This window comes from Mixophyes fleayi, chromosome 8 (genome assembly GCF_038048845.1).
Source record: "Mixophyes fleayi isolate aMixFle1 chromosome 8, aMixFle1.hap1, whole genome shotgun sequence".
In the NCBI taxonomy this organism is placed as follows: Eukaryota; Metazoa; Chordata; class Amphibia; order Anura; family Limnodynastidae; genus Mixophyes; species Mixophyes fleayi.
The window spans coordinates 20,810,812-20,837,834 of NC_134409.1; the positions used below are offsets into that span (position 1 = coordinate 20,810,812).

The window sequence follows — 27,023 nt, forward strand, 5'->3', positions numbered from 1 at the left end:
CGTAGGCCAAGTACAGTAAGGGGCGCCTGAGGCAGACCAGCACGGAGCAGAATATAGGCTAGTCAGGAGCTGTACCTTTTGACCTACTGGTAGAAATACACGATGATGAGGGTTGCCAGTACTAGCAAGCTGCCTCTGATTGGCTGGTGGCAGATTCACCTCTGAAGCCGATAGGTGCTTTTTTTTATTGATCTTGCATATATTATATGATTTTGTGTGCAGCTTTTAAACATAACCTTCATTTGTATGCAAGAAGGAGTATATCTGCTGTATTGTATTAAGCCTAATAGCAATTGTGTTTTTCACTATCAAAGAAAATATTAACAAAGTTTTCTTGTGCTTATGACCTGGTTGTGTGTATGTGGGTATATGTACGTCTGATGTAAGCCTGGCACCTCTGCTACAGGCACAGAGCTGGATGTATCTTGTGATGCATCTGACTCAGTATATGGGCATAAATATACAATTTTATAGGCAGCTTTTTTGAGTGTAAATTATGTACAACATGCTTCCAACTCGGCATCAGGCCTAGTGTCACTGAATTAATCCATACTACCTAAAAGATCTGTAAGTAGAGGGACATTTGTTCCCCTTGACTGTAAGAGGCATATACACATTCTTTAAGTGCATCAACAAGAGTATCTGGCTGCCCCGTTGTTAGAGATATATTGCATACTTGCCTACCATCCCAGAATTTCCCGAAGGCTCCCGAATTTCGGGGAGTCCTCCCGGACTCCCAAAAGAGTAAGCAAACATCCTGGACCCTGTAAAATGCTGAAATTTGCATAGCAGAGGGTGGGGCTTAATTGTGTCATTAAGCCCATACCCTGCTATTCAATACCTTGAATTTCTGTATTTTATGGTAGGGGCGGGGCTAAAGTGATGTAAGTAGGTAGCCACGCCCCCTCCTAGCTAGGTCACATGATCTGTACTCAGATCTCCCGGAGTACATATTTAAAAAATGTAGGCAAGTATGATATATTGCCTAGCTAGTGATATATTCCTTGCTAGAAGTGTGAGTTTGCCATTTGTGATTCATATGTATGTTATCTATGCCGAAGGCAGAATGGTGGCTCAGTGGTTAGCACTTCTGCCTTACAGCACTGGGGGTCATGAGTTCAATTCCCGACAATGGCCTTATCTGTGAGGAGTCAGGCAGGACTTCTCTCAGGATGACTCCTAGTGGATGAAGTCCTCATCTACTATCTAGTGTGCATCATACTAAAACTGTGAGTGGAACTCCAACCCTCCTCCTCTCTGGAACACACCTCTCCAGGGGTTATGTAAGTGTAACGCCCCCTAGTGGCGTTTCAGTAAACCCTGAACCCCAGTGAATACAAGAGGGGTCACCTAGAGGGCAAGTTAGGTGTTTGTGAGAAGTGACGCTAGCTGGTTGCTATGGTGATAACCCAGCTCCAGTCTGATAGTGACTGAGAAGGAGGGACTGTAGAAAGGGGGAAAATGGAGATATACAGAGAAGACAGGGAGAGAAGAGTTGTGGCTGGGAACCTGGGAGCTTCCTCTCAGGCTCCTCCGACATTGCCTGGGAGTGTGAGTGCGGTGACTGCGCAAGGGCAAGTACTGTGTGCCTGAATAGGGGGAGAGTCCCCGGAGCAGAGACCCCTGGAGAGAAGTGGCAGCATGCATACACGATGGGATACGTGTTGGAGATGAGTTACACTGTGATTCTGGCTGAACTGTGAGTAGCTGTGGAACTACTGCATACATGCCAACATTGGCAATTAGTGTTCCGGGAGACAGTGGGAGGTGGGCGTGTTGGGAGCGGCTTGCGTCATTTGGCCTTGCCTCCTTAACATCAATCATTTTTTTGGACCAATTACAGCAGGGGTGGGGCCACGATGAAGCTTGATTCGCATCATAAGCCCCGCCACCTTACTATTGAGTCCTTTGGGAATCGGGAGGTATGCCTGTTCTCCCAGAAGTGCGGGAGGACTCACAGAGTCTCCCGGATGTTCTGGGAGAGAAGGCAACTATGAAGTACTGTGACCAGGAGAACCTGGAATGTACTGTGATAAAACCAGCAGTGTGGCTGCCAGGGTTGCCAACTCTGAAATGAAAAACAAGCAACCGCTAAGTGAAAAACAAGCCCAAGCAATCCTAAAAAGAGCCCAAAAAAGCCAAAAAAATTATTATTTTTTATTTATGATACAACTATCAAAATAATATTAATAGTAATGGGATCTGCAGCAGTTTCTGCAGTTATAATAACTAAAGATGAAGACTCAGGAGTTATAACTGCACTTTAAGAGGTTTGTTTTCTCTGTACACTACAATACATCCCTAGCTTTACACTATAATTATACACATCTTGTTCTGTCTGGTCACATATATACTCTCCATATCTACTGTATACAACACACTGAAGTTTACCTACCAACACCTGAGGTCACACCCACGTAAGAGACCAGCAGCGTCCTTACACTGACTAAAGCGTTATTATACACAAGGCAATAAAGTTTTTTGGGAAAAAAACAAAAAAAAAGCGCAACCTGCGACCACCAGAAAAACTCTGGAACTCTAAAAAAAAACAAGCCCAATTCCGCTTGTTATTGTTAGGAACCCCTCCAGCCGGCACAACACAACCCGGAGTCTACTCTGCCAGTCAGGTGTTCACTGGAGCCCCTGATGGTGGGGACAGACTGGGCTGCAGACTGACAGAGGGTCGTGAAGTGTGTACCGGCTGGGGAGAACCCAGGCAAGAAGAGTCAGGTCCACGCAGAGGTCAAAGGCCGGCAGCAGGTAACAGTAATGATGAACAAGCTGAGGTCAGAGGTCACAGGCAAAGTAGCAGAACGGGTAAACAAGCCAAGGATTAGGGTCACAGGAAACACAAGCGAAGTCCAATACGAAGCCAAGGGTCATACACGGGAAGTCAAACGTAGATACAGGATACAGGAACTGGAACAAGCAGGTCAGCAGACTGGAGCACAGAAGCTATAACCGGCAATGAGGCAGCAGACCTCATTGCCTTAAATACCCAGCTGAACCAATCACAGGTTGAACACACTCCTGCAGGTTAATAGAGCAGTCACTAATAGAGCCAATCAGGGCTTGCCCCTGGCCTGCACAGTTGCAGGCTAATGCCTGTAATTGCCTCCTATGATCTGCCCCTATTAATTAGCCTACAGGCTGTAGAATCGCTGCGCCCGGCTTCCTCCTATTGCCGGGACGCAGCTCTGAAGCGTCTGCTGGTTGCCCCGGCAACGGCCGGGTTATGGCCGGAAATGACGTCCCGGTCGCCATGGCGACGGCCGGGACGCGGGTGAGTGAGTCGCGGCGGCTGGGCACTGCCGCGGCTCGTAACAGTTATAAGCGGAATTGGCAACTATGGTGGCTGCATATACAGCGGGGAGGAGTCCCTAATCCCACAGAGGGGGAGGACCCCATATAACTAAAGAGAACCCCAAGAGAAAGGGGAAAATTTACATGGAAGAGACCCTGGAGTGAGGGTTGCTGCAAGAGGTATGGTATTTAAACTGTCAGAGCCAGGGGCTGTGCATACACAGAGAGAAGTGTCAGAGCCAGAGGCTGGGAGTACACAGAGAGAAGTGTCAGAGCCAGGGGCTGTACGTACACAGAAAGACGTGTCAGAGCCCAAAGGAAAAATCATCCCCGCAGAGGGGTGCGCTGCAGTTGAGAGTTACACAGCGTGTGTCAGAACTGCATTGAGAGGCTGCCTGCCTGTTAGAATCCATGTCAGTGCCCCCACAAAGAAGGGTGAACTGCAGTGAAGTATGGAGTACTGCAGTGTAAGAGACATGTGAACTATGCTATATAACATCTAGATAACTTTAAGAACTGCTGGAGAGAGTAAGGAGCTGTATATATATATTTGTTTATTGCTGCTACCATTATGATTATCATGCTGGAGGAAGAGGAGTGTAAATAAAGAGTTCAGTTTGTGATTGGTCTGGCGCCCAAATTGTTGTGACTTTTATTGCACTGCACCATAAAGTGACATCACCTGTGTCCCACTACTTACAAAGAAACACCTGCATGTGCAGGGACCCCATGGTCATTTACACCCATGCCCATCAGCTAGCCAGGGCTGGAGAAGGAGGTGCACTGTGTATCCTTTGCAACCCACACTGCACACAGTGACAGTGGGTTACATAAGTATAATGATGGAATGGTACAAAGACCCCTTTGTTGTGCAAAACAGCACTGCTATGCAGTGCGTAGACCTGACTTTGAACCCAAAATGCATGGTACTGCACAAGTGAGGATCACTTCTTAGACTGCTCAAAAAGAGAAACTTTGTAGGTGAACATATGACAAAAGTCAAAAGGACATTAAATCTGATGTAGACCCCTTGGCAATCAATGTTGACTATTTTTGCATGCTTGTAAAATCAAATATGTGATTGGCTTTTTTAATTTCATATCAGGTTATCTGTTTCAGATCTTTTATTGCGTTCTGCATGAGCGGGATATTGTCTTTTGTGCACTAAACTACTAATCTCTGCATGTACTTGATGGTGGATTATAATAGCAGTGAATGGGATGAGTGCCTGGGACCAAAGGCATTAGAGGGCCCACTCCTCTGTCCCCATCTGCCCTGGGTGCCCCGCTGCCTGGGATTGAGGTGTTATTTTAGGTACCTTTGTAGGATTGGAGTTGGGTGTATACATACAAATGGAGAAGAGCATGTGACAATGGGTTTAGTGGGATAGACATATGTCATATATGACCCCCCACTCTCCCATTTTCACATATGCTCTCCGCCCTCTCCTATTGTCACATATGACACCCAACTTCTTATTCTCATATGGTCACAAGACCAGAATAGAGGTATATGGGGCCTGACCATCTAAGTCTCCTAATGATCACACCCGTACAGTATGTAGCACGCCATGCACGTCCTGCGGGTTTGAAAAAGTGGAGATGTTGCCTATAGCAACCAATCAGATTCTAGCTGTCATTTATTTAGTACATTCAAGAAAGTGACAGCTAGATTATGATTGGTTGCTATTGGCAACATCTCCACTTTTTCAAACTCGCAGTTTAGTAAATAATATACCCCCAAATCTTTACTACAAACGTACATTATGTGGCACACCACACACCTCCTGTGCACGGCACACTGCATAATGTATGTTTGACATGCAGTTGAGATTCTCTTGTGGAGTTTGGGCTCCTGGCAGACATACAGCCCGGGGCCCCAGTTTATCATAATCCACCACTGTATATAAAGGAACTGCATTGCACTACAGCAGTCAAACCATTCATTCATTTAAATGATACAACCATACCGATATGCAAAAGAGATGATCAAGTAGATAGATTTGCACTTTTAAATGCTTTTGAAGGTCAAATAATGTAACTGTCTACTTAAGTCTAATGACATAGATTGGCTACAAATGTTTTGTGAAGATTCTCACCAATTGTCCCCTAACTGGCACCCATACAACGTGGCCTTTAATACAGCCTAGGACGAGCAGAAGTTATTATCAGAAGGCCTCATTAGCCAAGAAATGACCTTTGATAGGTGACTATCAGGCAAAGGACTGTGTTCGATTAGCACTGCAATTTGTTCATTATATTTTGACAAGAACCTGGAAGCGTCAGAGACAATTCTGTTATCAAAAGGTCAAGACTTCATCCACTAAGAAGAAAATACATCTGTCATGAAAATTTAGCGCCACAGCTAATAAACAGTACATTAAACAGGTTCTCATTTTCTTCTGCTTATCATCAGGAAACCAGGGCAGGTCTCCTGGATTCCAGGATAATTTGTTTTTGCAGGTTTTAAATCATATGTAATAATAAATGATTTTCTGGTGTTTTTTTACCTAAATATATGGAAATTGCTGCTGACAGCATATTGCCTCAAATTAATTTATAGACGAGGCAGGGAAATGCTTTGTGCTGTTCTTTCCTGTGTTTCCCTGAACTAATTATCAGAGCCAAATTCTCGGAAATAATTAGATTTTGTGTTGCCGAATCGAGATACTTGCACAGAAAGTAGATCTTATCAGACAAATTTAACATTAACAAAGCAATGTAGGATGGCAGGAACGCACAGAAGCGCTTATCCAACTGTTTTATACACTGTAAAACGGCTTCAAATAACTTCTCTTGGCTTTAATGGAAATTCGACTCATATTTCAGCTAATGCTTCAAAATGAACTGAATTAAGACCTTCCTTCCTTACTTTCCAAACCTAGAAGATGATGTAAATTCATCACCAGGCTGCACTGCTCACATGTAAAATTAATAGGCCTCATCGGAATTGCATTTCATTAACTAATATTTAATTACAATTTTACAATATAAATTAAATGTTCATTAAAAATCCTCTAGTACAGTGTTTGTTGGCGCTCAGGAATACTAGCAGAGAAGGATTACAGGATATCCTTGCTTTTCACCTGCTAGGTTAATTAGTGATTCAGTATTTTAATTCACTGACCAGCCAACAATAATATAATATAAGTATGTCCAGGGTCTAACTCTAAATATGTGGGTGTAGAGAGAGCGGCTAATGTAGAATATTCACACTCAGGGGCCTATTTATCAACTCATATTCCCCAAAAACTGCAGTTTTCGGGGGATTAAAGCACAGAAATAGTAACAAGGTTATTTATTAATGGAAGGATATGTCTGATATCTGCTGGGGTCCCAGTCTCTTCAATTGCAAATCAAATCCCCGTAGGTGTCTATGGGGACTGCAATTTTGCCCTATTTATAAAGCTCAGAAAAAAGGAGCTTGTCCCCGGTAGCTAAAGCTATCTGAAGGTGGCATTAGCCGTTATAGCCTATGGGGAGAGCATCGCAGGAGAACGATATTCCATACTTGCCAACTCTCCCAGAATGTCCGGGAGACTCCCGCATTTCGCGAGAGTCTCCCAGACTTCCGGGAGAGTGTGTAAATCTTCCAGATCTGCCCACTTCCTAGTGAAGTGGGCAGAATTCGATTCAAACGCCGCAATTCACCGTGCGTTTTGCGTCATTACATCACGGGGTCAAAATGATGCGCTTTTCAGAGCCCCGCCCCCTGCACACCCACCTCCCCCCCGGCAGCTCCCGGAAGCCAAATCTAAAATGTTGGCAAGTATGCGATATTCGGATCCCTCCCAGGCAGGCTTTGTGCTCCCCTTTTGCAAATTCAGCCATGCAATAGAATCCTGTTAGAAAAGTAATCACGATTACCACTATTCTAACGAGAAAGATAACATAACTGATGACACATCCCCCCCAGGAATGACATGTATGGCCAATAAATTGCCTACTTTCAATTGCATTTGTTCAGTTATCTAGCGCCAGCACTTTTTGTGTGGTTTCAGTGAGGCTATAGACAGGTTAATTTTAATCTGCCAATTTTGTCCAAGTGTGGGCTTAGAACAACCAGATCTGCCTGATGAAAGTGTAATTGCATTGGTGCTGATCCATACAACTGATGGTCCTATAGGTGTGTGTATGCAGTCATCTAACTTCTGTGAGCTGATCATTTAGCCTAACTCCTCAAAGACTTGTTCTGCCCAATATGGCTTTTCCATTCATGAGCGGTCTCTTCGTTTACTTGGTTATCAAGTATTGATCCTCCCCCCACTTACACACATACAGCAGTGTTCCCCACAAACAGAACAGCAAAACAGAAGTCAGTAATGCTCAGTCTCCCATCAATCAACACACACAGCCTCCCCTCTCTCTTTACATGCAGCCTGGCATTATTGTAATACCTCCCAATTGTAAAGCGCTACGGAATTTGCTGGCGCTATATAAATAAATATTGATGATGATGATCATTATTACGTTTGACCTGGGAAAACCGGCCTGTGATGTCAGAAGAGAAGGGACAGGCAGAAATTACTAACGTGATATCATTTCAGCCATAGTAAATGTATCAAGGTAAAATAATATATAGTGTTGTTGCTGCAGTATCTTGATTGGTGCATTAATGAGTAAAGGGACAGTATTTGTTTCTATACCAGAGATAGACAACCTGCAGTTCCTAGCACGCCAACAAGAGGGCAGTAATGTGTATTGTAGTTCCACCTAAGCTGCATGTCTAAGTGGTCTCATGCAAGGGCTTTGGTATTGAAGGTCATGCTGGGACTTATAGTTCCACAGCAGCTGGAGAGTCACACTTAGCCTGGTGTACATTATACTAAAACAAATATTTATGTAGGTATAGTTATATAATATCACTGCTCTGCCAGCCGGTAGCCGGCAGAGCATGCTGGGACTTGTAGTTCCATAACACCTGGAGAGCCACAGGTTGGCCAGGCCTGCTATACAGGGAGAACTATACAATACTAGGAGATAAATACAAATACAATGGCAGGCACTGGAAAAACAAAACCATAAGAGGTTATTTTATATAGTCCCATCCCTCACGTTGCCCAACATATTTTGTAGGAGTGTTCTGCATACTGAGATGGAATTTACATATTTTTCACACTAAAACCACTTTATGGAAAGTTAGAGGATCACAGTGCAAGTTCTGGTCACAGCGTAAATTGCAAAACAGGAGTGTACAGGACATGAAAAATGTGAGGCATTAGGTTTTTATTCTCCAGCTATAACAAACACTAATTAGTTATAAAACTGAGGCTAGGGCAGTCATTAATCCATAATACACTACTAACAATATATAGCGTGTATTATTGCAAAGCGTGCTGAGAAATGCGTTATTATTAGTAACAGTGAAAAACAACTTAAATCTTTGGAGATGAAGCGCTGTGTTATCCATCTCCCCCGGACACTAGGAAGCGTATTAAAGGGATAGCTGAAAGGGGATGCGCAATTAGTTCAGAACATTCATTGATCTTAAAGAGGAGCCATATTGCGTAGAGGAAGAGGCTGTTTTGGAGATGTGCAAATTTCTGGCGATAACTACTCTGAATTCTGCTTTTACTTCGCTATTGACACCGTATTTGTCAATTTGTATTTCCCTGAATCTGTAGCCTACAAATAGAACTGGGACAACAGAAGTCAATTCATTCCACAGTCTGTTGGGCAGCACGGTGGCTCAGTGGTTAGCACCTCTGCCCCACAGCACTGGGGTCGTGCGTTCTATTCCTGACCATGGCCTTATCTGTGTTGAGTTTGCATGTTCTCCTAGTGTTTGCGTGGGTTTCCTCCAAGTGCACTGGTTTCCTACTACACTCCAAAAACATACTAGTAGGTTAATTGTCTGCTATCAAATTGACCTTAGTCTCTCTCGGTGTGTGTATGTTAGGAAATTTAAACTGTAAGCTCCATTAGGGCAGGGACTGATGTGAGTTCTCTGTACAGCGCTGTGGAATTAGTGGCACTATATAAATAGCTGATGATGTTGTACTTGACATAGGGCTGGTAACTTTTAAGGGCAAATTCCACCGGTGAAATATCGTGACCAAAACCAGAACAAGGCAAATATTCTGCAGAAACAAAAATATCACTCAACTCCAATTATACTGTACTGTAAGGGTTGTAACTTGTAATAGTCTTCCTACTGATTGAAACAAGGGGCTTTTATGCAGAAGCTAATTAACAAGCATTACACATAAGGCTGCAATATTATTGGTCTGCAGTACTTCCTACTTGAGTTGGTGCTTTGTGTGCTGTCATGTTTATATAATGTAGCATTGCTTACAACTCAGAGCTACCCAACCTGCCAAACAAAAGGAACAACAATGCAAAATAGTAATTATAATTTAATGTGTGCACTTTTCTGATTGAAAACATTTACAGTTTCATTTTGCTCAACATACCAGCATATTTTGACAATGGGCGTAGTTTACAAAGCGCAAAATAGCCGCTTCACAAAATCCTCTTTGGCGGTGCTGTGTGCCTCGATGTGAGCAAATGCGCAAGGAATTTGGCCAAAGTGCATGGCGTTGCGGCGGAGCAGATCTTGCACGGGCCGAGGGGAGGAGTTGGGCGTAGTCTCACCTGTGCGCCTAGCTTGGTGGAACAGTGCTAAAGCAAGATTTCATTTTGCGGAGTGAGAGTATTGAAATAAGGTAATGGGTGAACAAGGTGCGTATTTAGGGGCATTCCTTGCTGTGCAGAGGGGTACACACCTATTTCCACTCCACAAAAGCACTGGAGTTTCAATGTCCCCTCACCCTCAGGCTACACAGGTACTATTTTAGGGGACAAACACAAAATGTTTCATAAGAATTAAATGGGTGGCACGAGAGTCGACTTTGATGTCAACATTATCCAGCTTTCTTGGAGTGGAATTCGAGGAGCTGAGATAAGGGAGACAAGTTAAAAATGACTTCTTATTATTATTGTTATTATTTATTGCTTTAATGTCCATAACTCCAATCACCTTTTCATCATCTTCCCAGACTGCAAATTATTCTGAAAAAATGCATTATAGTTTAATCTGAGGGTCCCAGCAAAGAGTGAGCAAAGGAACAAGCAAATAGCAAATCCATCTCCGGCTATATTCATAATGTTTGAAATAACTATAACACAAAACTGTTAGAACAGTACTGATGACATTTAGCATTTAACTCCAGCATGTCAATATTTATTTATTTGTATGTTTAATTGCAGACTTTTATGGGCACATTATAAAATCTATGTATGCATTTACTCCGCGTGTGTCCAAAATTTGAATTGTACTTGCACATAACAACACAGAGCAGCGATCAGGGTCACTTTTATAATCTATCCCGTAAATTGTACAACCAAGCGACACAGACATCTGAATTAGTGATACAGCTGCATACTCCGCCATAAATAAACCTTTGTCCGGCCATTTCAGCGACAATATGCTTCCCAATATATCAGTCTTCAACTTTAAGACCCATCTTTCTGTACAATTCCTCAATAAATAAATTTATATCCTGGCAGATTGCCCAGAACGATGTAAGTTACAAAATACATCAATCTTAAGCTGAGAGTTCAAGACACTTTAAAAAAAAAAAATGTACGCAAATAATTTGTCCTGATCTGTACATTGCATATAATACCTCTTTTACACTGCCAGCCCAGTAATATCCTGGGTATATGAACCCGGGATATTTCCGGGGGACAGTGCCTCCCACCCTGCCAAATACCCGGATAGACCGTATTCACACTGAACACGGGTCTGCCCGAGTCTCCATGGCAACATCACAAGAGGAGCTCTGATTGGCCCCTCTTGTAATGTTTTTTTCTAAACTTTTTAATTGGTGGTGAGACCCGGTTTGAAAAATCTCACACTAGCATCTACCCGGGTTGGATCCGGGAATAACACTGCAGAAGACCCGGGTAGATACAGGAAGCCCCTTTCACACCAAGCCTAGACCCACCCCTGAAATAACTCGGGTATTTTAGGCAGTGTGAAAGGGGTATAAGTCCAGGCCAGTTTAGATTTTTGGACGGGTGGACTACAGGAAAATACTCCTTTTCACCTGACTTAAGTCCCTATTTATCAAAATGCTTTTCAGAGCAGTGAGGGGGTCTTGGGGAGAGTTGTGGGGGATAGGGGATGGGAGCCTCAGAGGCGGGGATGGCATTGCTAGAACCTGCAGCAACCGCACCCATACAGTAGTTCAACTGCTAGATGTGGTTAACTTGCATCTATATGTCCTCATTCTACTGCACTTGCCCCTAATCCGCTCCTCCAAGTGCAAGGGGCCAGTAAGACAAGATATGCGCAATTCTAAATACGGACCCGTGTACAATGAGTTTATGGGCCACTATGGCAAAGAAACTTTTGTGAGATCATTGCTCTTTCCTTGCTGTACTTCCAAACTGCATAGGATGCATAGGTAAAATATTATGTCAAATGTACAACTATACAATCCCCAGGGAAATAATTGGACATCAGGGCTGCCATAATATCAATAGATGAATTTAAGAATTGTGTATGTTCAGATTAGAGATGCTCAGGCTCGGTTATCTGAAAACAAAACCCACCTGAAGTTAGGATATCCGAGTAGGCTCGCGAGCCGGCTCAGAACTGTCACGCGTTCTCGGATCTGAATCGAAGCAAAAATCATTGTTTCATTGTCGGATCTCGCGGGTTTCGGATTCCATAAGTACTTTCCACCCCAGAAGATCCAGCCCCATTGCTCACACAGAAACATGGGTAGCAGTGTTCTTGTCACTCTCCAGTCTCCAGTGACATTGCTCAGTGCCATTACTCATACAGAAACAGGAGGGGTAGCAGTGTTCTTGTCACTTGACAAACATTGACTGAAAATTAATGTTATTTAGGTTAATAATAATGTAGGAATAAAAAAATAGCCAAATTATGTGATTTCAGCATAAAAATAGGGGTTTTAGAAAAAAATAGGGATCTAAAACTAAAACCAAAATCAAAACAGGCGAGGGCGGTTTTGCCAAAGCCAAAACCAAAACACGCCCTTAATCCAGATCCAAAACCAAAACCAAAACATGGGGGTCAGTGAACATCTCCACATAGGTGCACCTAACTGTAAGTTAGAGATCAGCAACATTTGTAAAACCATTTGCCTCACTCACTTGGTTGTAGAATTTCACACATTTCTGCTGAAGAATTTGTCCTTAAGTGTTCCCTACAGAGCTCCCCCTACCATTTTTTGCTGTCCAGAAATCAAACTGAAACCACAAAGCTGAATGAATTGTCCATTTTTTTCCTGTTCTACTTGTAGACTATAAAATAAATGCAGCAAAATACAAATATCAGATATAACAAATGTGTACTTATGCTCCACTATCGCGTAGAGATGTGGCTTCATAGGAAGAGTCACATTATCCTATTTGTACACATGATCCTTCCGTGTGGCACTTTTATAACCCCCTGCAGGGGAGGTTATAAAAGTTGGCAAGTATAAGGTAACACTGAATAAAGCAACCCAAGAGCTAAACAACTGCTAGGAGGAATGGAACATGACAAAGTCTCGGAGGAGCTAAGTAATGGGTAAGGTTAGGACTTCCCATGGTGGGTGGTATTACCAGGGGATTTTAGCAGGGGTGGAAAGTGTGTGACAGACAGTCCAAAGGGGTTTAGGTACATAGGGAAAATTCCCCCCATTCCACCTACTATGTGTAAGGTTCATGTAAAGTTACAGAAGGAGAGGGTTAGATTTGGTGTTGTCCCGAGATGTTGCCAGTCGTTTGGTTGCCATCGGCAAGGTTCCACGGTGGTGATCAAGTCCCTACCAGAGCTCTAACGTGTGGCTGGCATAGTTCTCTAGGATGTGTTTTACTGTTTATGTGTTGTGTTGTGAAGTTAGCATTTATGTTTTATATATTGTTAAAGTACGTTCCATAAATGCCTGCTGTGGCCTTTTCACATCCAATCACGCAACTTTGTGAATTTATTTCAGGTTCGGGTAGGTAATGGTGTAGCATAATTGATGCGACTTTACTCATTTCAATTAACAAGACATTCCAAATGGTGATTTTAATTAACTAAGTAGATTTGCAGATGCCGGAGGCTTTGGACAAAGTGTCAGTTCTGGAACCACTAACCTAACACTCACTTCCAAATCTTCCTGGGTACAAATCAACCTGAGAAAATACCATGTGTTTATTTTATTTAACATTAACCAATTGTATCTGGATAATGTCAACAATTATTTGGAGATTTTTTTTAAGCCAATGTAAACAGCATACAAGTTTCCTACTGTCTATTTTATGATAGTATATACACTAACTTGAAACCTGCTCTCATTTTCTAGAATAGTTCTCCAATCAAAACGAGCTGTCACATTCGCCATATTTGGCTGCAGTTCCGCTTTCATTACATTAATTGAAGAGACTTGGTTTCACAGCTGGTCACTTGCAGGATGTTTTAATAGCGCTCAATCAGTGCTCGCAATCAACACAAGTCTTCCATCTCGGTAGCAGCCAGTACAGATCTGCATCGCGAAAGGTATTCTACTGATCAATCACACAAAACAAACAGCTAATTATGCATAATCTGCAAACCATCCTGGAGTAAAATATCATTCTTATGAGCAATAACATTGATCTTTTCACAGATGTTGGGTCCCTGTTCAACCATTAAAATCAAATGCCTGCCGTCTTTGTGTCGCACAAAGCCTAAATCTAGAAAAATAACTGGTTATATGCGTCCTGATCTGATGTACACCAGGTTCCTCTCTGGATGCAATATAGTATAACACAAACTGTTATTTATAATAAAACGATAGACACTGACACTTGCCAGAATGATTAAAAAAAAAATTGCAACTAATTATCCCCTATAAATAAACTTGGTAGTGAGACTAAAAATGGTAATATTTAATTTATGCAGAAATCAACTAACGTACCAGTATGTCTTTGTAGACACAAACAGAGGGAGAACACGCAAAGGTGACGTAGATAGCACCATAGTTTCAGTACAACGCGGCAGTAATGCTGGACACTGTGCTGTTGTGCCAACCACCTATATTTACTTATACGCATGACCAACATTTCTTCTGATCTCACTCCTGGCTGGCCTTTTGTGAACCATAGAGTTGCACTTTATGAGGCTCATTTACAGGTGGCCGTAGATGTTTTTTGTTTTTTTTTGCGCAAGATACGCTTTGTGCTCTGCATATGTGCATGTGGACATATCTGCAGTGCCGCACAATCGACAAAAATAAAAAGAACAAAATACAGATAAGTGAGAGATAAGAGAAACAATAGAATCAGTAAAAGTCATACGAGAGACAATAGAGAAAGTAACTACATAAGAAGACACAACTAGAACAAACAAAACATTACAAAGAGGATGAAGAAAGGAGGTAAAGAGGGTCAAACTTGTGAGAGTTAACATTCAAGAGGATTAGGGAAGTAAACAAAGACGATAGAGATGGAGGGAAGCAAGAAGAAGAGGTAGGTCCAGTGAGAGGAGGGAGTAAATTAGGTTGGGGTGGGGTAACAAATGGAGATAGTAGGGGTGGAGGGAAAAGAGTAGAAGGGGTAGGTGGAGGGTGAGAAGGAAATTGTCTTAGGATGGGGTCAGGTAGACAAGTGTGAAAAGGTGAGTTGTGAGGGAGCATTTGAAAGATTTGAGGTTGGGGGCTAGTCTGGTAGGGTGGGGCAGGGAGTCCCAAAGCTGGGCAGAAGCACAGGCAAAGTCCTAAAGGCAGGAGTGTGAGATGGTGATAGGTGATGAGGACGGAGAGGCCAAGGTCATTGACAGAACATAGTGGGCTAGTAACAAAGTCAGAGATGTAGGAAGTGGAGGCGGTAAAGATGGCTTTATAAGTGAGGTAAGGAACTTGAATTGTATTTGGGAGGGAATTGGGAGCCAATGAAGTGCTTTTCTGAGAGCCATGTGGAAGAGGAGCGTCTTCTTACAAGAACAAGGCAAAGGCTTCTTACAAGAATAGGCAGAACGGGGAGGCAGAGGGGTGGGCAAGCATCGGCCGTGTACATTAAGGGCGTGTTCATGTAATGGTGATTCAGTAAGTGGTGGACGCATACACATAGACACCTGTTTGCAGGTGTATCACGTGCAGGTGATGGAATGACCATCAGTAGCCCTAGCTGGTCATTTCTAATTGGCTAATTGTGTATTGAACCTTCCTGTTGCTAATACTTAAACATTAACTATTTTATAACAAATGGCATCCATCTATTCACATAACTTAATTCATATTTACATTTTATTACTGCATGAATAAAGATTGCCATTGTACTTTTTTAAGGGAAGAACAACAGATGTTGGTATTTAATTTAATTTCTGTTCATTTTATTTGTATTTGAGTTTATAGTTAACTTCATTTTGTGTAAAAAATGCAGCTGTCTTTTATTAATAACTGTAAATATTAACTAATAACTAAAGACAATATTTTTACGTGAATATGACTATTATATTATTGTAATTAGTTCAGACAGGGTAATTTGCTACTAACACTGTCCAGTGACAAATATATGCAATCTCTATGCTTCCTCTACGCTGATGTGGGGCGCAAGTATACACACTTGCCATGCCTGACGTATACCTGGTGCCAATAAGTCCCAATGGGACTGGGCATGAGATAAAGCATGCCAACTTTGGGGATCATTTCTCCTGCTTGTTAAAAATTCCAGATGGCTGTAGATTGAACTAACTGGACAGTGCATTATTTATTCTTTTGGATCCGCTGCTAACTTAGAATTTAAGGCAAGTAAGGGAAATATAAAGTCATTTTCTAGGATATGTAAGACGTTTTTGGGATACCTCCTTTTGTCTCTACTGTAGCCCCCGCCAACGAATAGGTTTGCCGGCTTTCTCCGGTAAAAGCTTCCCCATGCAAAGCCCGGTGAAGCATTAAGTAAAGCCTTACCAGTCCCCACTAGTATCTCTGACCACCTGAGTATCATTCAGCTGCTCCAGTGTTAGTGTAATAATCGTGTCGATAACAGATTATCTATCTTTGTGATAAGCGGCGTTATAAAGTGTGTGTTATCGCTGAGTATTAATAAATAGGGGCCTAAAATACAACAATTTCTAGTTTTTATTCTTGGCAATAACTGTTTATTGATCAGGCCCAGATTAAAATATTTTGAACCAGAACACAGAAGCTGTATGGAACTCAACCAACACCACTTCACGTCTGGGGCTTAAGGTTTTCCAACCTGTATTTGGTAAAAATAATTCAATTAAAGATGAATATATAATTGCATGTGCTCCAGACTTACCCTTTGCTTTACTGTTTTATATGTATCTGTACTTCGTTTGGTGGTGGGTAAAATTATTACTGATTTTTTATTACTAGTAAAATACATTTATTTAATATACAGATGCAATGGGGCGCAAGTTTTAAATGTGCCACTTTAAGGGGTAATCCATTTACTTTAGTAAAGTAAAACCTACCACCCCATATAGCAAATTAGGGGCTCCTCCTAAACACCCCTTCCCTGAAACCATGCATCACCTCAAAGTAGGGGCGGGCTGGACCGGGAGGCAGGGGGGCAGCGGGCACCCGGGCCGCTCAGTCTAACGGCTGTTTGGGCCGGCCGCCTCCCCCCATCCCCTCCCGTGGATGCAATAATTTGTTAATATTACCGTGTATCATGTGATGCGGCCACCTGTGCGCCCCCCAGGCTGAGACTTGCCAGCCCGCGCCTGCCTCAAAGCTGGGAAATGGACAGATTAGCTCCTCGTCCTCCTGTTACAATACTACACATTATATATAGCATAATGTGCCCTCTACTGTAAATTATAAGCATATTAGAAGTCTTGGAAATACAAGATGACTTCTAATATCCATAATGAGTTATAGCAGGGTCTGCATTGTTCCTTATAATACACAAGTTTTACTAATAGAGAGCGAAACAATGACATCACAACTAGAAGCAATGTCACCACAGCTCACCATTTATAGAGATATTATTTTGGGTGTTTATATACATATTAGCATCATTTGTGCTTATGATCAGTTACAGGAGGCCAGGGGCAGACCTAGGGGGTAAATGTATCAAGCTGAGAGTTTCCTGGCGGGTTTGAAAAGTGGAGATGTTGCCTATAGCAACCAATCAGATTCTAGCTATCATTTTGTAGACTGTACTACATAAATGATACCTAGAATCTGATTGTTTTTTCAAACCCGCCGGAAAACTCTCAGCTTGATACATTTACCCCCTAGACTTTATTTTTAGGGGGAGGGCGATTTAGCATAGTCACGCCCCTTTGTCCTGATTGGTCCCTGCCCGTGTTAATCGCCGTCCCGATTGTCTATCCCCTGGTCCGCCACTGCAGGTGGCAGCGGATCACAGAGATGCAAGGAGGATTTGGCACAGGGGCTTTGCAGGGGTAGTGGCTATGGCTAATAGTAACTCATATGGCATTGTGACATAAAAAATTCGGAGATGACCCCTTTATGTTAAGTTATATGGTATAGGAATTTCTGCTACAAAACACACTGTTATATTAGATAAACTTTTACATTAGTTTAGCAGTCATATGGTTGGCATTAATACTGCCAGCTTGCACAGGGCATTGAGGTCAAAAGAAATAATTTGCAATAAAGGTGAACTGGCAGCTTGAAGATAAACAACCAGGAAGATACAGTCAAGAAGAGCATTGGTCATAAGGCAAACGCCTAATCTGATTTCCCAGTACCACAACTAATTCCAGCTGACCTTTTCAATATGTATTTTGTATATTTTAGAACCTTGAAGAACAGACACAGACTTGCATAGATGTAAAAAAAGAGGATTTGTGATCTCCTTCCCGCTTGTTACCGCAATATCCAAATATCGAAAAGCTTTTATTTGTCTAATGAGCACATCAATTACGATAGTCATGAGAGGGATAGTCCTGTTAAAGGTTATTTCAAGGATGATGGTTATCATACAGCCTTTATCCTGCCGATCTGTCTTTCTGAAAGCATTTGACCTTTTAATAGAATCCAGGAAAACAAGAATAGGGACAAAGAGTTAATTTGGAACTCTATAATGCAACAGAAAAGATGAAAGAGCATTCAAATCGATAGCAGAACAATAACAAGCTGATGAATGTTTGTACCCAATTTACTCGTTTTGCTAACCGGATTTTGAATAGTTTTCAAAGCCCATATTCTCTCTGTGGTGTGAAGTATGTGTTATTGTGTCCAAACAAAGCCAGACGATAATCATTACGGAGTGTTGAAAAGGTCATCTCGTTAGAAATGTCAGGTTTCAATGGAGCGGTGGACTTTCATACCCAAGTATCCAATTAATGGGGCATACCGATGTGTATGGAAACGTTGAGGTGACCTGGAAAAAGAATCCTGCGAGTGGACGCTTATCTGTAAAAACAGCAGGTGGAAAAAACAGCAACTTCTAAAACCTCTAAAAAACCTTGGAATTTAAAAACAGCACAAGGAGATACCCCGTACCTGTATGTTTCCAACCCATCTATATACTCATGGCAGAATCGTTCCTCCCAACTTTTGGTTGTCCCAAATCGGGACATTGTGTGCGGCGTGGTAATGCTACACAGAGGCACGGCCATGGCATTTTGAGGTATGCCACACCCCCTAGGGCTATGCTCAATACTTCTTAAGTGCTGGACTGCCCCTCACCCACCCTAAAAATCACTTCTTCAATGCCACACGCACTTGCCACTGAAGAGGCACTCGTCATTACCCACATATCCTGATCCATTGGACTGTCCTGCCTAAATCGGAACAGTTGGGAGGTAGACTTCCAGACACAAATGAACATACACAGCCGTACACAACACAAAACATTAAAACTTACAATGATGCATAAATGAATAAATTTGATAATCTTATACCTACTTCTCAACATTACAATATTTGAATCGGGACACAGCAGGAAGGGAGTGTGGCCAACTTGGCCTGAAAACCCCATTGCACTGCCATGTGCATGAATAGATGTGCCCTGTACCCACTCACTAGGTGGGAGTGGCTTCATGACACTATTTGCATCTCCACAGCACGTCCCTCCCACTTGCAGGCAGGTATACGCTCTTCATGGAATCCTGTTTTCTGTCTCGGGCATCCGAGAAGACTCACCCTAATTTAGAAGTCTCCAAGATATTCCATTAGAGTAAGCTATGTAACTATGGGCCTGATTCATTAAGGATCTTAACTTGAGAAACTTCTTATTTCAGTCTCCTGGACAAAACCATGTTACAATGCAAGGGGTACAAATTAGTATTCTGTTTTGCACATAAGTTAAATACTGACTGTTTTTTCATGTAGCACACAAATATCAACTTTACATTTCAGTGTACAAATAAGCTATCAAGTATTTGTGTGCTACATGATTGTGTTTTGGGTGGAAAGGTGCATTTCCTTCTGAATGCCAGACAGGAATGTGCCTCATATTGCACCCACATGAGAGACTGTCCAATTCTTAAGGGAAAGTTGTTGCTTTAGCAAGTGGCTCATAGGCAAAGCTAGGGGGGTTTCCTAGTGCGTGGAAACCCCCCTCCAAGCCTGAGGCACTGTATAATTGAGGTGGCTGGACCCTGCCCCCGCTTCACACGGCTCTGCTTGAAAAGAGAGAGCTGCGTGCACCTAACAGTAGTGCACGCAACATTGCCCATGTATATTATGGGGATAGGAAGAGATGGAGAGCAGCCAAGCACTGTCTAATATTATAGCTACGCCCCCATGCATGCTGGTCACGCCAACTGGCGGCGTGGTGTGGAAACCCCCTCTACAAATCCTGCGTTTGCCCCTGTGGCTGTAGCACAGAAGAGGGTTGGCAAATTTTAGTCTATGAGGCCAGACTCGACTCAGCAGCCTATTAGGAAATGGGACCGGCCCGGGGGGCAGATGCTCCTCTGCCACCCAGCCCGGTCTGCCCCTGCTGCAGAACCTCCTTCTGCCTGCAAAACAACATGATTTCTACATGTTATCCCAGGGTAAAGATCCGGCCTCGGCTTATAATTTTAATAGGAAGCTTTCTGCACCAACCAGGTGTACTTTAGACTGGAAATCATATTTATATGCCAGAGTAAAATAAAAATGTACATACATTGAAGTTCCTGCAATGTTTGTGCTGAGGCCCCTCCCAAAAGTGTAAAATTGGTTTGCACCTATGAATACATAAAAGTAATCAAATAGATGCAATTCAGCATTTTTTTTGCTGTCAGTAAGTGACTTATAAATTCTGCTATGCACCAAGGACTAACAGGGGGCACAAACTAAACATTTGCTGTGAATAAAATGACTGACAGCATACGCTGTGGTAGCTCATTCCGTATGTAGAAGGGAATAATTCTAAATCAATAAACCCTTTATTGATTAATTCTTCTTGCAACTGCTACAAAATCTGCTAAAGAATAGTTTAAAAAACCCACAAAGATATAACTATCATATTGCAAATGATGAATATACACAGACAGGATTATGCATGTCCACGTTTTCTGAATTTTCCACATTTTGCAACTGTAACCGGGTACTTAAAGAAAAATATATATTTTTTGTGCCTACGAACATCTGATCATTGGGAAGTTGTCGGTAGTAGCTGGATGTCATCGTTAGTTTTATTGCTGGGTAAGCATTGAGCATACATTAACGTGATTACTTGATACTGAATGCAGCTAAAAGGAACAAAACGTTTCTATTGCCAAGGGGTGGGAACATCTGTCAAAATGAACCAGGACCACTAATGCAAATAGCAGATTCTGGGCAAAGCAGGGCGAAATGTTCCAGTAAAAGGAAAATATAGCTCACCAATTATACCATGTGGTGCCTTAATTTTTACACACACACACACACACACACACACACACACACACACACACACACACACACACACACACTAATGTATTATATATGTAGATATGGATATATATATATGGATATATATATATATATATATATATATATATATATATATAGATCTAAATATAAAAAATACATGATTTGGTAATCTAGTCCAATCCTAATTAATTTCTTGGTATTGTATGTGGTTGTAAAATGCCCAAGAGGACAATTGCAAGTTTAAGAAGTAATCTTAACCATGGCATAATAAAAAATGAGGCTCACTTTGCGTAAAGAACATTCACAAAACTGCACAAATCCAGGCCCACAGTTTCGTGATTAAGGCATTTAGACCACCTTATGTTCATTTGCATATGGTTTAGCATGCAGAGACGACATTGGCCACGGGTGTGTAATTTTGTTCTCCTAGTATTGGGAGGAGTTGGGCAGATGGGCGAGATTCTTGCAGAGTTCCACCTTGCTGCAGGAATGCACTTTTTTGTTTTTTTGGCATTCGCATTAATGTTACATATATGTACTGCGTAATATGATCTAGCCCTAGAAGTGTCGGTGTATACTGATTATAAGTCCCCCTTTGTAAGACCAGTCTCACTTACCACCAGGTAAGTGTTTCTACACAGAAGTGCATTAAAATGTATTCAATCTAATATATAAATGTCTAGTGGCGTGTGTTAGTCTGTCTGTCTGTGTGTGTGTGTGTGTGTAAAAAATAAAACCAAGCTGCAGCGCCACCTGCTGGGCGGAGTTATACACTGACCTACTAAATTCTTAGTGTGTGTGTAAGAAAAAATTCAGAAAGGGCTGAAATTTGGTATACTAAGATGTTTTTAATTTGTTAATTTAATTTGTTAATTGTTAAAAGTGTTTATAAAGATTTAAAAAATATATATATATATTTCTTGAAGGAGAAGTGACAGTTGGGAGTGGTTGGTGGTTGCCGGGGGTGACAGTGGGGAGTGGTTGGTGGTTGAGGCCTGGGCTATGGCCCAAATGCATGACAAGAACCTTTTTAACACCTTAAGTAGCTTGATTTGACTAGAATGCATGAGTATCATGCACGGGTTAACTTGTCTATTATATGAGTTTATAACACCCCCATTTTTATAACACTAGTTTGACCTGTTTCTTAAGCAGGGATTACAAAGAGGAAGCACTAGCGCTTTAGCAAGTAAATCCAACATCCCATGAATTATGTAGGTAGCTGTGGTTGCAGTGGAAATTTAGAAGTGGTTGTATTAAACATGTAATGGGAATGTAAGTGAATGGAATTTGATAGTTTTACAGGGAAGGCAGTAGGAGAAGTGGCGGTATGGTGTACCACCGTATACACCCTCACATGGACCACTGGTGTGTAGTATGAGAACATTTATAACAAGTGAACTTGACACTATAGAAATTGCCTTTTAACATATTACAGTATTCACTACCAATGTACTTTATCGTGCTATGTGAGAGAACATTAAAGTACTTTTATCACAGGTCTGACAATTATTTGGTTTCTATTTTTTCATACTAATCGCAACAAGAGGAACATCACATTATAATACTTCAAATATACTATTTTATAAATAAATCAAAAATCAGAAATGTTATCTCATATAATATATAATAAATCACAAAATGAATAAAGAAATACCTTTCCTTCAATCGTCTCAACTAATATAGAACTGAAGCATCTATACAATTATTTATACAGCAGCACACAATGTATGTAGCGCCTCACAGTATAATAACAATTTGGGAGGAACAGAAAACAATAGGACCCTACAATAATAAGGTGACGAGTGTTATAACATAGAACTGTACATATAGTGGGTGGAACTTAGTAACGGGGAAACCAACCCTATTTGGGGTTGCTCTTCAGACAATTTTGTCTACTTATTGAATACATTTATATTTCAGTGTATTCAGCGTGCTTGAATATGAAATTATCACCAGTCAAATATAACATGAAAAAATAGCAAACATATAATAATATTGAGTGTTGTATTGAGAACACTTTCAAATTATAGAGAGCAAAAACACTCCAGGCGCCAAGAGGAAAGACTTCTATGTAAAAATATGCTAATTTGCTATAGTTTGATTGATTATGAGCACAACTGTCAATGTAATGACTGCAGCGACATGTGCATGAGGTCTAACCACACTGCACAAGGTCTAATATGATGCAGTCATTCTGCCCAACAACTGGATCTGTGCAGTTTGGTACCACAAATGTGGTTGTACACATTAAACAGCACACAGCACTCTTTAAAGACAAAACAATGCCTTTAGAGCCATCGCCGCTTTAAATTTTCACTGCAAAGTCGCCAATTTGCAGAAATCGGCACTTAAAACATTTACCGCCTGAAGTCTTTAATTTGCTTTCATTTTTCTATTTTGACTAATATGCACATGTTATTTCATGGTTTTGTAATCTGTACCAATTCTTTGAAACCAAATATGTGGACATTTTCAGGTTTAAATAATGTACCATGTGAAAATAAGCCTCTCTAAATGGAGAAGGGATTTATAAGTAATGCCATGTAAACAGCAGTGCAATAGGATTTCAGAGCATGAGGTAAACTTGTACCGACACACCCACCTACAGACTGTTTCAACCTTATTTATCTCATCAGTGCGTCATATGTTGACCTGGTCAGCACCTGAAGAGCTAGAACAAGGAGCAGACTTACATTAGGGAGATTTCCTTGTCTGAGAATAATATGCAAATAAGCTTCTCCTAAAGAAGAATGGGCTTCTGGGTAATGTTTAGTATTGTACTTACTGGGGCTGGTAATAGTAATGAGATCCAATCTTCGTTGTTGCTGCAACAGAAGTGAAAGAAAAGCGTTACTTTACATTGTATAACCTTCCAAACATAAACATTAGATACTCTCTATATATCTTTAAATAATGGAAATGTGTAGATATTCCTTACAATGTGCAATCTCCACCCCTGGAGGCTCATTAAATATTTTACCGGGCAAAAAAACAAAATCTACACCAGATACTCTTTCAAAAACCATAAAGAGGTTTGTTTCAATGAGGCTGGGCAGGAAGATGAGAGTGGGTGAGGGAGGGGGGACTGCTAAACCCATCGGGAATCTCAGAGGTTCCAGTGAATTAACCATGGAAGGTAATAGTTCATTTTTGTTTCTTAAACTCCTATAAAAAAAAATAATTAGTTGAATTATGCCTTAATGCTTATTGTATGCACACATCTGTACACAACTGTAACTCCCGACCTGACAGTGTTCCCAGAGGAAAACATTCTTGCAGTTGAAAACAACCTAACATTCAGTAGATGCATCAAATTAGAACCATGTGGTTTGCACTTTCCCGTTAGTTCATTTAAAAGGGATGTCAACTTTTGGTTAACTCCCCAGTTTATTTCCTGATGCCTGACCCGCAGCTACAGCATAGAGCACAGGATAACTCAATCTGTCCTGTCCTTTTCAATGGATCGCACTCTTACCGGACAGACTGACTACTCCTAAATTGTCAGTTGCAACCTCAGCTTCACAGCAGTTGCCTCCCTGCATCTGGTAAAAGCCGGGGTCAAGGGGGGAGTGAAAATCCCATAATCCTATAACCGACGGAGCAGGACATAAAGAGGGGGTTTATTCAAAAGTGGATAACCCATTGAAATAAGAGACAGGCCTGTATTGAAAACTTCAACCAAGTTACTGTTCCCACACTGCTCACTGTGGTTCGGTGCTATTTGCAGATGATTTCTGAAATAATTACAAACAAATATAAAATGACTTACTTGTAAACAAATGAACAGTATCCTTAATTTGTATAGTGTTATTTATTATAGCCCAAATGTACTGTATCTTTACTCGTGGATGTCCCTAGTCATTCTGCTGCCTAAGACGTCAACTAGTATGTTGCCCTTTTCAGTCCAATACAAAGTAACAAAAAGCAAAAAAAGTTGTGTGTACTTTAAAAGACAAATTACTTTTTATAATCATTATTATCAACATGGTAAATAGTAAATTAGAGTTTTGCATTAGCATTTCTTTTAAATTCATTCCCTCCATTTTGCTGCCTGTGTGACTGTCACTGGGTTAGTGTATGATGGCAGGAATATTTCATGTTCCTAACCTACTTGTTTTAAACCCCAGGAAAATGTTATTGTCTGTGAGCTGCTGATGGGCTATAGGCCTGGTGAAAACCCAGAAAAGGGTCCTGGGGTTTATGGACGGAGAGTGAGGGCGGGCTCCATCCATTAGGCCCATTAACAGAGTCTTCCAAGTTACCAGTCTTCTGCTGGTAATCAGTAGTTTCACCTGAGTGGTGCTAGTAAAAGACTGCAGCTTGGTCAGACTCTCACTGACTGGGGCCAGGGACTGCAGAGTCTCTGTGAGAGAGAGCCTGATATCTGCCTGTAGGTTACTGTGATAAAACTTATTTTTGCTTTGTCTTAGTCTGTTAGTCAGGAGCGACCTGTGTTTAGTTAGATCCGAATGGCAAGGTATTTCTTTTGGTGTTTTCTTCTGTCTTTTTACTGAATATAACTGGCTGATGCCAGCTGCACGACACCTTTGGACTTGTATGAAATCTCTCGGCTGCTATAAACCCTATCTACCCCAGGAGATGGTACTGGGCTCCCCTACCTGGTCAAAGCTGATATGGCTGCCTCAGGTTGCCTTGTAAGAGGAAGACCAGAGTCTTCACAGTATAAAATAATCCTATAAAGTCATTATCATAATTAATTTATATAGCGCTGCTAATTTCGCATCACTGTACACGGAATATTTGTCTTTCACATCGATCCCTGCCCCATTGGAGCTTATAGTTTACAGTCCCTAGCATACACACACATGGACTAGGGTTCATTTTGTAAGCAGCCAATTAACCCACTAGTATGTTTTTGGAGTGTCGGAAGAAACCAGAGCACCCGGAGGAATCCCATGCAAACACGGGAAGAACATACAAACTCCACACAGATAAGACCCTGGTTGGGAACTGAACTCATGACCCCAGCGCTGTGAGGCAGAAGTGCTAACCACTGAGACAACGAGCTGCCCAAGTCATTGGCTGTTATGTCATGTAAAGATGTTTTATACATGTATCTGTGTAATGGAGCTTTAATTTTTACAGGAAAATTGAGTCCGCTAATAAAAATTGCATATGTAATAAAATGTGTAGATAAAATGCATAGATTTACAGAGCAAGACGGCAGTGTATATAAGCTGGCAGAGATGGGGTCTCGTCCTGTACTTTAATGGGATGCATCTTGCGCCTTCCAATTGCACTGGAGAAGGGCATTTCTGGCCACACATCACCCAGTGTAAAACAAGGACTCAAATACACAAAAATGCCACATGCAATAAAGAAAGCCTGGGGGAGGGGTAAATGTATCAAGCTGTGAGTTTTGGGCGGGTTTGAAAAGTGGAGATGTTGCCTAAAGCAACCAATAAGATTCTAGTTATCATTTTGTAGAATGTGCAAAATAAATGAAAACGAGAATCTGATTGGTTGCTATAGGCAACATCTCCACTTTTCAAACCCGCCAGAAACTCGTAGCTTGACACCTCAGTGTCCTCTCATTGTCATGATTAGTTTAAGCCACAAACGCGACTAAACTGAGCAGTATTAGTACAGTTTCATTTAATGAAAGGGTTGCTTCTGTGATGATTACAGCTTTAGACAGTGCGTCGCTTCAGCTTGTACCACTTTTTAACACACCCAGGTTACGGAGGCATCTCCAGAGATCTTGTTGTGCGATGACCCTGGGTACAAAATCATGGCATTTTGATAAAGTGTATTTCATAAATCACCCTCACTGTGTGTCACGGTATTGCAGCATTTACACATATACTTAAGAATAATACAACTTGCCATTTCCTATTTGATTAAACAATGTTTTAGATTTCGCGAAGGTTTCAACGATAGGTGGCGCTATATTATCTATCAAAGACTAATATCTGCTTTTCATAATTCG

At 41.5% G+C, this 27,023-nt stretch overlaps 1 protein-coding gene across 2 annotated transcripts in view; it reads right to left on the reverse strand.

The window, feature by feature from the left end:
• Positions 1–27,023, reverse strand: part of LOC142099006 (cytosolic carboxypeptidase 6-like) — a 1,251,957-nt gene that overhangs the window by 421,045 nt on the left and 803,889 nt on the right. For both annotated transcript variants that reach the window (XM_075182041.1, XM_075182040.1), the window contains one exon: positions 23,859–23,898. In XM_075182041.1, coding sequence (XP_075038142.1) covers positions 23,859–23,898 — 40 coding nt within the window. The remainder of the gene's footprint in view (positions 1–23,858; positions 23,899–27,023) is intronic.